The 11,001-nt window shown below is 40.8% G+C and overlaps 2 protein-coding genes across 3 annotated transcripts; one reads left to right on the top strand and one right to left on the bottom strand.

The window, feature by feature from the left end:
- The first annotated feature begins 80 nt into the window (after positions 1-80).
- On the top strand, positions 81-10,632 carry LOC141909497 (uncharacterized). Its single transcript, XM_074799896.1, has 3 exons — positions 81-143; positions 850-1,004; positions 9,695-10,632. Exons 1-3 carry the CDS (start codon positions 81-83, stop codon positions 10,011-10,013), a joined length of 537 nt encoding a protein of 178 aa, XP_074655997.1. The 3' UTR covers positions 10,014-10,632.
- Positions 527-6,388, bottom strand: LOC141909493 (uncharacterized). Of its 2 annotated transcripts, XM_074799891.1 has the most exons (7): positions 6,227-6,388; positions 6,049-6,124; positions 5,634-5,834; positions 4,689-4,780; positions 4,139-4,264; positions 3,825-4,018; positions 527-3,651 (listed from the first exon to the last, which is right to left on the bottom strand). In XM_074799891.1, the coding sequence occupies exons 5-7, from the start codon at positions 4,262-4,264 to the stop codon at positions 2,118-2,120; spliced, it is 1,854 nt and encodes a 617-aa protein (XP_074655992.1). In that variant the 5' UTR covers positions 4,689-4,780; positions 5,634-5,834; positions 6,049-6,124; positions 6,227-6,388; the 3' UTR covers positions 527-2,117. The 2 variants fall into 2 exon arrangements, with proteins under 2 accessions (XP_074655992.1, XP_074655993.1); XM_074799892.1 differs by lacking the exon at positions 6,227-6,388 and having other exon boundaries at positions 5,634-5,784; positions 6,049-6,199.
- Positions 10,633-11,001: the final 369 nt, after the last annotated feature.

Raw genomic sequence — 11,001 nt, 5'->3', positions numbered from 1 at the left:
AGAAAGTGTCGTCATTATCTACCGGAGCCAATCACAACTCGAGTAGAACCTGACGTCACGGATTTACGGAAAATCCTTCGATGATTCCGATGGTTTTTGTTGATTTTATATTGAATAAAATCGCGACGATTCCAGCAATAGAAGTGAGTTGATAGTTTGAAACCGGAGTCTAATTAAAGAAGTCTCTGATCTGGATGTTACGTGTTGTTTATATCGCTCCGATTTTACGCCTATTTCCAGTAAAACCTTCACAGATTTTCTTTTCCGCGTATAGCTTAGTCTGTCCGTTTTACGCTCCTCAGTCTTTTAATCCGAATAAAACGACTTGAAATGAATCAATTTTACACCAATACATTTTTAGCCAGCCTTCATTTAATGTCACATTAAATAATAGTTTCGGTAAGATTCAAGAGGTTCAAATAGATGAAAATCCATATACCTTAAGAAGCAAAAACAATACTACAAATCTGATTTTCAGTATAGTAATTTTATTATAGCAAACGTTTTTGTGAGCTAAATTTTCCCCTCTAAACATTTTGGAATTGTAATTGTAATAATTTACTGAATAACGTTTTTTTTTTCTTTGACCACCACATTTTTGAAGAAATTAAGTAAATTCGCCGCGGCAATATTTAGAACCTGTCCAAAATCGGCATTTGGCCGCAGCAATCAAAAACTGCTTCCAACGCACCTGCAAATGATATGAAAACGGTAGTAGCAGCCTGTAAACAATAACCGCTCGGTCTCCAGTCATAATTAACCTCTGGAAATAGCATCCCATCCCATGGTGTCGCGCACCGGGTAGACTGTTCTCAATAGTAGTTAATATATGCGTTTCTATTTTTATAGATGCCACGCAGCACTAGACGTAGACGCCGCAGCCCGAGTTCCGCCGATGATTGCGACAGCTATCGGTCGTTGAGAAAACGTCGTCGCGTCTCGTCCGATTCTCGTTATAAACGAGACAGGTCAAGGTCGTCGCATTCGCCGTTACCGCGACGAAGGTACGTACATTGTTGTGATTTTGTAACGATCAGTTTATAAACCAGGCCCCGCTCGGATATCGAAAGAAAGGTTTTTGAACGTTCCTAATGAAAAGTTCAGGGAGAGATGTTCTGAAGTTCACCAGTATGTCTATTAGGCCTATATTGTCTGATATATGTGGTTCAAGACAAAAAAAAATACACCTTGTTTCTTGTAATTGGCCGGGTATGTCGTTATATTGTTCTGCTATGTCTATTATATTGTCTGGATACCTTGTTTCTTGTAATTGGCCGGGTATGTCGTTATATCGTTCTGCTATGTCTATTATATTGTCTGGATACCTTGTTTCTTGTAATTGGTTATTTTGTTAAATTTCTATAATTTAATTCATTGCTATAACTGCCGGGACTGTAAGTAAGCAGCTCGACCATGATTTAAAAAAAAGTAATATGTAGAATAGATACTTGGTGAGCAGGTCAACTGTATCAGAAATGGGAAACACAAGGTATTTCTGTTAGCCCTAGATAAAGTCAACCCCTTACATCCTTTCTCAGTTGTTGGATATAAACCACAGGACTCTCAGTTCAACTACAGTTTATCTGTTAAATACAACTAGGCCTATATACAAGTTGATCTATAATCGGTGCATTTCGAAGGTTTTAACCCTCCTAAATTCCAATTTTAACCCCACAAAAACGTTTCACACAGATTCGATTCTATCGATTTGATTTAATTTCTTAATTGATTCAGTTTATCGTAAATTGGCACTCAGTGCGTTGAGGGTACATTGAAAAAAATGAAATTAAAAAATGCGGATATCTATTGTAGCAATTCGAACTCAACACCAGTGTTTTCAATAAGAGCCAGGTCCCAGACCTGTCTGTCGTTTGTAAAGGACCCGCCTTGATTTTTCAAACCAGCTTTCATTTCAGGGACTGTGACATATTATGGGACCCTCCTGTTTTTCAAAGGGACCTGGCTTATTAATTTCTTATTGAAAACACTGAACACTGGTGAGAGCTCTTTCAGATATTCTTATTTACGGTAGTTACTTATTTTTATCATAAAGTATTATTCATCAATGTTCTCAATCGAGAATTACTCGTCAAATGAGGCTCGTTGACCTTTGTGAACTACATTTCGTCATCGCTATCGGCGACAATGAATTCCAAATTTCTCTCGTATTTCTGTGGTAGGTTGACTGCGTATTTCACTTGTGAACGCTGGAACGGTACGATTGAATTCTCGAATAAATCAAACCTCGCCAGACGCACTCCGTTTCGGCATTTCCAAACATCATTCAGTTTGACGACATTTCGACATTTCAAATGAGCTTGTAACATGCCTCGTAGGTAATTCAAAAATGCCGGCCACCGATCAATATTACTTTCCTGAAATTCCAAATCGTCTTCAAGTTTCAATGTCACCCCTTTGAACAGTTTGCTGATTCTAGCTTTCATTTTAGCAATTTCTTCGGCAGCTATGATTACTGGTCTGAAGGGCCAGTTCATCAGTGATGTCATCAAAACTGAGTGATTATTTTCGCGGTTCAAACGCGGCGCCATGTCATCGACGAGCTCGTACAAACCTTTGTAATAATCGGCCACATTCGACGTGGCGATTCGGTCAAATTTTCGGTCTCCGATGTATTTATTGATTTGTCTGTAGTCGTCGACGATGAACGTGACGTTGATACGGCGATAGTTAACAATCGCTCGGCGTAAAACATGTCTGAAATACGCGTCGAACATGTCGATGATGTCATCGTTGTCGCGGTGTCGTCGTACGTCGTCGTACTTCCACCAGTGTGGCGCTGCGCAATTGAAGTGAACCACGTACAACATCTCGTCCCGGTAGTTTGGTCGTTGTTGGTAGTAATTCAACAAAATTCGCCGCAATAATTCTTCATCTTCCGATTCATTGAGCCATGGATTCATCATCGTTAGGGTTGGATTCGGGAATTTCATCTTTTCTCGTTCGTCCGTGTCTCGGGTCCGAGCGAACAGTCCATTTTCGAACCACTGTTTACACGATTTTACGTAACGTTTTGGTATCGATGCCAGATAATGATCAATTCCGTTTTGCTCATTTGCTGTGCTCATCATGTCAGTTCTAGTTGATCTCATCGCCTCCACAGCTGCGTCGTCAAACGCCAAATCTTTCCATTTTTGCCAAATTTGTTTTAATGTTTCAAACTTTCCTCCCAAAATATGATCAGCGTTTTCTTCATTCATTTCGACGAGTGTTTCCAGAGCCGCGACCAAATAATTCCGCGCGTCCGGAGACAATCGCAGGGAATACATGATCTGTGACATCAAACGACATGCCTTGTCAGTTTGGTCCTCGCCGCGTTCCGGACCGCGTTGTTGGTATTCCGTTGCTGCAGCTGTTATCATGTAGTGAAACAGCACATTTCTAGCCATTATGTGCGGACAAAAATCAACCAGAACGAAATTCACTTTGTTGCGGAACGCGTCTGGTACGTTCGCCGTCGTCAACAATACGTTACCGAGGTTACCGCATCCAACGCTCAAGACGTTGATGTCGCGTTCGTAGTCAGCGCCCTCTTTGTTCGGCAACTGTAACCAATCGACTGCGGCCTGATTGCCCCAGTACCACGGTAAATCATAGAATTGGATAGGCCTATATTGAGTAATCCCACCGGACCTGAAAGTCGTTGAAAATCTTAATAACCAATAGCTTTTTACACTAGACCATATTTTAAGTTTGGTATATCTGATAAATCGTAGTTTCAGAGGTCATTATAATGAGGTTCCACTTTATGGAAATTTGGCCCTTTGGAAGTTATAGAAAATGGAAGACACACAAATAGTACGAACCCTGAACGGAAATCACGAAGCATGTTATGTTTAAATTCGTTGCACCCTTGTTTATGCGACGGCCAGTCTTTGCGTTGACAATCTTTTGAGCAGTAACCGACTTCTAAACACCTACTGCACATCCGCGATGGTTTCACTTGCTGACAGAAATCACACGGTCGATTTTTGTCGGTTCCCAAATATTGACAGTCGATCTATAACATTTAGAGAAAAATGTGGGCTGAAATTATCGGTGATTATACGTTGCAGGTCGGGGGGGATGAGTTTTTGGTAATCGCCTACTGATGACAGAAATAACAGATAGTATTTTGTACCCTATGTTTCGCAGCATCGGCTTGTAGACATTGATTTGTGCAGTATTTAGCAATTTTACATCTGCTGCAAGTTTTCACATCCCGCGGTTTGTCGCACTTCCAACAGCATCCCTTCGCGGTATCCATCTGTAAAACAAGAAAAAAACTGTCATGGCACGGTAGTGGATGAGAATTTGCTTGTTTGAATATCGCCACCACTTTTAGGCTACTCAGTTTTTACTGAATACTTGAATACTCAATCTCTGGGCATCGCCATTTTGCAACAAATCTCCACTTCATTGATCTGGGTAATGGAACCTTCCCGATTGTTTCGGTGCAGTTTTAATGATTCTTAAGTATTCTAAGTTTCTAAGTAAGGATTCTAAAGTTGGGCCGATTAGATGATATATTGTCATATTCAGGACTCGTGCTCGTGTCACCTATACCAGGTACATGTAGGCCTTGGATTTTTGGGCCTTCCCCGATTCAGAATTTCTCGATCCATCACTGATCATGTTGCAGCATCGACAGACAATGAATTATATATATACAATTAGTGAAATTTTCTTACCGGTACTTTCTTTAGAATTCTATATTTGTAATGTCCGATGAATCGTTGTAACGAGGTTCCACTGTTCCCGCTAACTTATAACAGTTCTTCATCTGAAGTGAGAAAGGTTTTTGGTTTACCTTTGTCAGCGATATGATGTTGGCATTGAGCCAATTCATGTAAAATCGCGGTACGTTTTTTATGTGAGCATTTGTTTCATTGGTTCTCGGCTTAAACGATGTATAATTGATGCGATTGAAGACATGGCGAACCTCCGTCGATGTACATGGTCAACTGAGTTAAAATTCTACGAAAAACTGTTTTTGGCGGGAAAATTCTTAGCTCTCGCGTAAAAAATTGCAATGACCTCGATTGGGGGGCGTCGTCTCTACGAGCGAATGTGATTGGCTGTTTTTTGGGATATACGGGGAATTCCGGCGCTACTAAAATAATTATGGGAAAGCCATAGAATGGCGAACGTTTCATTGGACTAATGCTCATTACTGGTGAGAATGTAATCATTATCCGCCATAGGTATTGTTTCATTTTAATACCCGGTGATTGATTTGATTGACATTTGAAAGTGTAATGCCTAGCGCACATTGACACTGCGATTGGAGACAACTAGTTGCAAGGCAGTTTTCGGCGCATGAGAGGAACTGGCTGGATACGATCAGTTGCTTGAATGTGTCGATGTGAGCGAGCTTACGATTGGTAAGCGTCGATCTATCTCCAGTTCCAGTCCAGTGCCCATGTTCTACTTTTGAGCAACTGGTGGTACTCAATCGCAGTCATATCCGTCGATGTGCGCGCTCTGGATCTCGACGATCGACACGCGCCATGCAGTTGCTGCAACTGACCGGTCATAACTAGATTTCGATGTGCGCGGGGTAATCGTTCGGTAGCAACTAGTTGTCTCCAATCGCAGTGTCGATGTGCGCTAGGCTTAAGGGAACATTCACTTACACAAGGCCTCCGCGTGCGCGCAGAAATCATTAGATTAGACTGTTGCACCTTGACACAAACACACGCGCGTACAGTATACACTACTATAGTGATACTGTAACGCTGCTTGCTGGCGCGTTATTTCATCAGCAGAAGATGAGCGCTGTGTTTTCTGTTTGATAGAATTTGTAATCGATTGTAATTTCTTGTGACCTGAAAATACTAAGCAGCAAACTATAGGTGTAAGTCGAGGTCTGAATATTGTAGTGGTAAATTCCAGGATCTAATACGCCGATTTCTTACTGCACCGGTATTTAGCTTCCGCGGCCATACATTCAGCCACCCTCTGATATGTGATATCATGAATTTTATTTGTATTTTTTTCATATTATGAAAAAATATTTCTTTGAAAATATAAAATAGTTTCCACGCCTACCTGTACCCTAAGAAATTTTTGGATGTGGACCGTAAACAAATGTATATCTTTGGTCTTATTTGACTACAAAATAATCCTTTAAGAAAGATAAAATATTTTATTTATAAAATACAATATTTAAACTTGTAGAAATTTGAATTGTCACGAATTAAAAAGATTTTTCAAGCAATGCCCTTACCCCTAACAACCTCTAACTTTCAAGGTAAACCACACTTTGCCCATGGGCAATTTATTATTTGTTAGCCGGGTTGTTATTGGTCTAGTAATTGAAATCCTTATCAGTTCCACCAATCGCAATAGGTTTTTCATATTGTCAATGTGATCCTGAAAATAGACTGAGGTTTTCCCCTGTACGCAGTAAGAACAGTTTGTATAGAAAATACTTTCTTTAGAATTCTATATTTGTAATATCCGCTGTACCTCCTACCTAATAACAGTTCTTTATCTGAAGTGAGAAAGGTTTTTGAATAGGTGCAACAGTCTAATCTAATGATTTCTGCGCGCACGCGGAGGCCTTGTGTAAGTGAATGTTCCCTTAAGCCTAGCGCACATCGACACTGCAATTGGAGACAACTAGTTGCTACCGAACGATTACCCCGCGCACATCGAAATCTAGTTACAACCGGTCAGTTGCAGCAACTGCATGGCGCGTGTCGATCATCGAGATCCAGAGCGCGCACATCGACGGATATGACTGCGATTGAGTACAACCAGTTGCTCAAAAGTAGAACATGGGCAACTGACTGGAACTGGATCACTAGTGACTCACACTGTACACACTACTTAGGCTTTTATTTCTAATAGCTTGGTTTACGGGAACCGCCTCCCGAAATTTGAAGAAGTCAAATTTAAAAAAAAATATTTTAAAAATTTTTATTTTCTTCCGTGGAACTAATTCAGTGGAAAAACAAGCAAAAAAAAAGAAGTTTTTCACCTCTTCCGAATGAGAATCCTGGCTTTAATGATGAAAAAAATTGAAAAACGCGAGGTTGATTTTTTTTAATCACAGTGCGCAGAATTCGAACTTTCCAAGAATCATTAGTTTGGACATATCAACAGTTCCCTCTTCCTTCAAAAACTGATTTTATCACACAAAGGGAATTTTTTTTTGAATTTTATTTCCTCCGAAATGATATTTTAATAGGTCTACCCCGTAAATGAAGCTATTAAAAAAAGGCCTGAGAGTTTCCGCCATGATGCTCGACATTCAGTTTGTAAACACAATCCACACGTGTCCATCTACCACACTCGCTGCGCAGCTATCAACCTACAAACCAGTGTCAAATACCCACCAACTCGGCGGGTACCTTTTCTACAATTTTATATCTACACGATTAAATCAATTTCTAAAAACTTAATAGAACGATGACCACACTCAAACGTGGTGAACGGACAATAAGATAAAATCCCACTATTTACAGATTAAAAGAATTTAAAAACCAGAATTTATTTATTAAATCTAAAATATTTAAAAGACACGACGTTTCGATCTCACCCTAGAGATCAGGTGTGAGAAATAGACTTAAAACAGGGGTATATATACAGAGGAGGACAGGTTAATTGAGTAAATTGGTGAGTGAGTAAATAATTAGTGGAAGCAATTACACTAAACGCCACATAGTTGAGTCTGCCCTAATTACTCGTCACTCAGATATTAGTACCAATTTAAATAATGGCTTTTCTCCGCATAATTCCCTTCTTTCTAAGTATATTACTTCATGCCTTGCCAAACACTAATTATTTACTCACTCACCAATTTACTCAATTAACCTGTCCTCCTCTGTATATATACCCCTGTTTTTAATCTATATCTCACACCTGACGATGATCTCTAGGGTGAGATCGAAACGTCGTGTCTTTTAAATATTTTAGATTTAATAAATGAATTCTGGTTTTTAAATTCTTTTAATCTGTAAATAGTGGGATTTTATCTTCTAAAGATTTATCCGTGTATCAATTATTTCAACGTGCTGATCAGCATACCTTTGAAAATGATGAAAAATTTTGATTTTGTCACCGTATGTCATTCATATTTCAACTTTTGGAGGATTTGATTAAACGCATAGTCATTAAGCCTTCAAATGATCGCGCATGCGATCAGCCACCCGCTCGAATGCTTGTTGGAAAATTAGTCTCGGCGTACGATGATTTTCAAAATAAAATATGTCTTATTAATCTAAGGTAATGATTATAAGTCTAATTAATCATTCGAGTCTTTCAAAGAAATGCGTTGGTAAATTTTGTTTGGAAATAAACTGAATTTTTTGTTCATTTAGTATTCCTCAAAAAAATTTATCTCCATGGTGCAAAGCACCCTAGATCCACCCTATCTAGATCCACCCTGTCTAATAGCACCATAGATCCACCCTGTCTAGATCCACCCTGTCTAATAGCACCATAGATCCACCCTGTCTAGATCCACCCTGTCTTATAGCACCATAGATCCACCCTGTCTAGATCCACCCTGTCTAATAGCACCATAGATCCACCCTGTCTAGATCCACCCTGTCTAATAGCACCATAGATCCACCCTGTCTATATCCACCCTGTCTAATAGCACCATAGATCCACCCTGTCTATATCCACCCTGTCTAATAGCACCATAGATCCACCCTGTCTAGATCCACCCTGTCTAATAGCACCATAGATCCACCCTGTCTAGATCCACCCTGTCTAATAGCACCATAGATCCACCCTGTCTAGATCCACCCTGTCTAATAGCACCATAGATCCACCCTGTCTAGATCCACCCTGTCTAATAGCACCATAGATCCACCCTGTCTAGATCCACCCTGTCTAATAGCACCATAGATCCACCCTGTCTATATCCACCCTGTCTAATAGCACCATAGATCCACCCTGTCTAGATCCACCCTGTCTAATAGCACCAAAGATCCACCCTGTCTAGATCCACCCTGTCTAATAGCACCATAGATCCACCCTGTCTATATCCACCCTGTCTAATAGCACCCTAGATCCACCCTGTCTAATAGCACCATAGATCCACCCTGTCTATATCCACCCTGTCTAATAGCACCATAGATCCACCCTGTCTAGATCCACCCTGTCTAATAGCACCATAGATCCACCCTGTCTATATCCACCCTGTCTAATAGCACCATAGATCCACCCTGTCTAATAGCACCCTAGATCCACCCTGTCTAATAGCACCATAGATCCACCCTGTCTAGATCCACCCTGTCTAATAGCACCATAGATCCACCCTGTCTAGATCCACCCTGTCTAATAGCACCATAGATCCACCCTGTCTATATCCACCCTGTCTAATAGCACCATAGATCCACCCTGTCTAATAGCACCCTATATCCACCCTGTCTAATAGCACCATAGATCCACCCTGTCTAATAGCACCATAGATCCACCCTGTCTAGATCCACCCTGTCTAATAGCACCATAGATCCACCCTGTCTAGATCCACCCTGTCTAATAGCACCATAGGTCCACCCTGTCTAGATCCACCCTGTCTAATAGCACCATAGATCCACCCTGTCTAATAGCACCATAGATCCACCCTGTCTAGATCCACCCTGCCTAATAGCACCCTAGATCCACCCTGTCTATATCCACCCTGAGAAATCCTAACGTAGTCTGGTAATCCTAATTTAATTTTTCTCCGTTGTTTCAGCGAGCGCGGCCGACATCGTCGCAGTTCCAGTTTCAAAAGCAGTTATTCGTCGAGACGTAAGGACCGCGGCGGGGACCGACGATCGTCGTCGAGGCGTAGGGACCGCGGTGGCGTGGACCGACGATCGTCGTCAAAAAACAACAACAACGTCGAACAGCAGACGCCGTCGACGACGAGTTCAAGGTCAAGGTGGAGACGTCGTAATCGACACTCGTACGGCAGACGGAGGTCGGACAGCGCCGTACATCAAGTAGGCTCCTCCTCGTTTACACATTCTATAAGTTCGGTAAGTCCAATATCGATGATCCACGGTTTTTAAAATTCTTTCCCTAGAGAGAAATTAGAAAAAAGAAATTCGAAAAAATATTTAAAAGATTGATTAGGAATTTAGTAATTTCTTTTTAAAAAGTTTCGATCGATGGGGTTTAGTCGGTAAGTCTAACGTAACAAACGAACGAATCAGCGAATAGATGAAGTTCCAGTTTTAAGATGCTTAAAACGGAAATTTGAATTTTCTGATTTACCTACTACGATATTTTAGCGTGATTTGCGTGAATTCTGTTTTGTGCAATCTCTCGGCTGGCCGGTTCGTCTGTCGTCGGTGTTTGACGTCAATCTGAATTTGAATTATTATTTTATTGTATTTGAAAAAATAACGATATATTTGATGAAGAATGTTTACAAGCCTTAGTTTGGTGTATGAGTGATAGGTGGTGCTAGTAGTTGTGAATCAGGAGTACTGGATGTATTTTGCATGTATGGGTATGCTGTGAATGAGGTGTTGACCAATCAGAGTGTGCGTAGATTAACGACCAATCAGTGACTGTTTTACAGAGTGTGCGTACGCTACTGACCAATCAGTGACTGTTTTACAGAGGGTGCATATATTACTGACCAATCAGCGACTGTTTTACAGAGTGTGCGTATATTACTAACCAATCAGCGACTGTTTTACTGAGTGTGCGTAGATTAACGACCAATCAGTGACTGTTTTACAGAGTGTGCGTACGCTACTGACCAATCAGTGACTGTTTTACAGAGGGTGCATATATTACTGACCAATCAGCGACTGTTTTACAGAGTGTGCGTATATTACTGACCAATCAGCGACTGTTTTACAGAGTGTGCGTAGATTAACGACCAATCAGTGACCGTTTTACAGATGATGACTTACATTTTGTAAATGGAATATGCCTGGAACCGTGTAAACTATCATTCATAATTCGCAAATCCCTAGTCAACCAGGTGTCGCTACTATCTCAGTTATTGCGGTGTGTCTATCTACCACCAGGTGTCGCTGTTATCAG

Source organism: Tubulanus polymorphus, chromosome 8 (genome assembly GCF_964204645.1).
Source record: "Tubulanus polymorphus chromosome 8, tnTubPoly1.2, whole genome shotgun sequence".
In the NCBI taxonomy this organism is placed as follows: Eukaryota; Metazoa; Nemertea; class Palaeonemertea; order Tubulaniformes; family Tubulanidae; genus Tubulanus; species Tubulanus polymorphus.
Note: the sequence above shows the minus strand (reverse complement) of the source record. Positions and strands in the feature narration are given on the sequence as shown.

Bases quoted from the DNA above. Each gene is read 5' to 3' on its own strand.
- LOC141909493 (XM_074799891.1), bottom strand. From the start codon at position 4,264: ATGGATACCGCGAAGGGATGCTGTTGGAAGTGCGACAAACCGCGGGAT. The intron at 4,019-4,138 runs GTACAAAATACT...TAAATGTTATAG, and splicing joins CCGATGCTGCGAAACATAGG to ATCGACTGTCAATATTTGGG. The intron at 3,652-3,824 runs GTTCGTACTATT...AACGACTTTCAG, and splicing joins CTTCGTGATTTCCGTTCAGG to GTCCGGTGGGATTACTCAAT.
- LOC141909497 (XM_074799896.1), top strand. From the start codon at position 81: ATGATTCCGATGGTTTTTGTTGATTTTATATTGAATAAAATCGCGACG. The intron at 144-849 runs GTGAGTTGATAG...CTATTTTTATAG, and splicing joins CGACGATTCCAGCAATAGAA to ATGCCACGCAGCACTAGACG. The intron at 1,005-9,694 runs GTACGTACATTG...CCGTTGTTTCAG, and splicing joins TCGCCGTTACCGCGACGAAG to CGAGCGCGGCCGACATCGTC.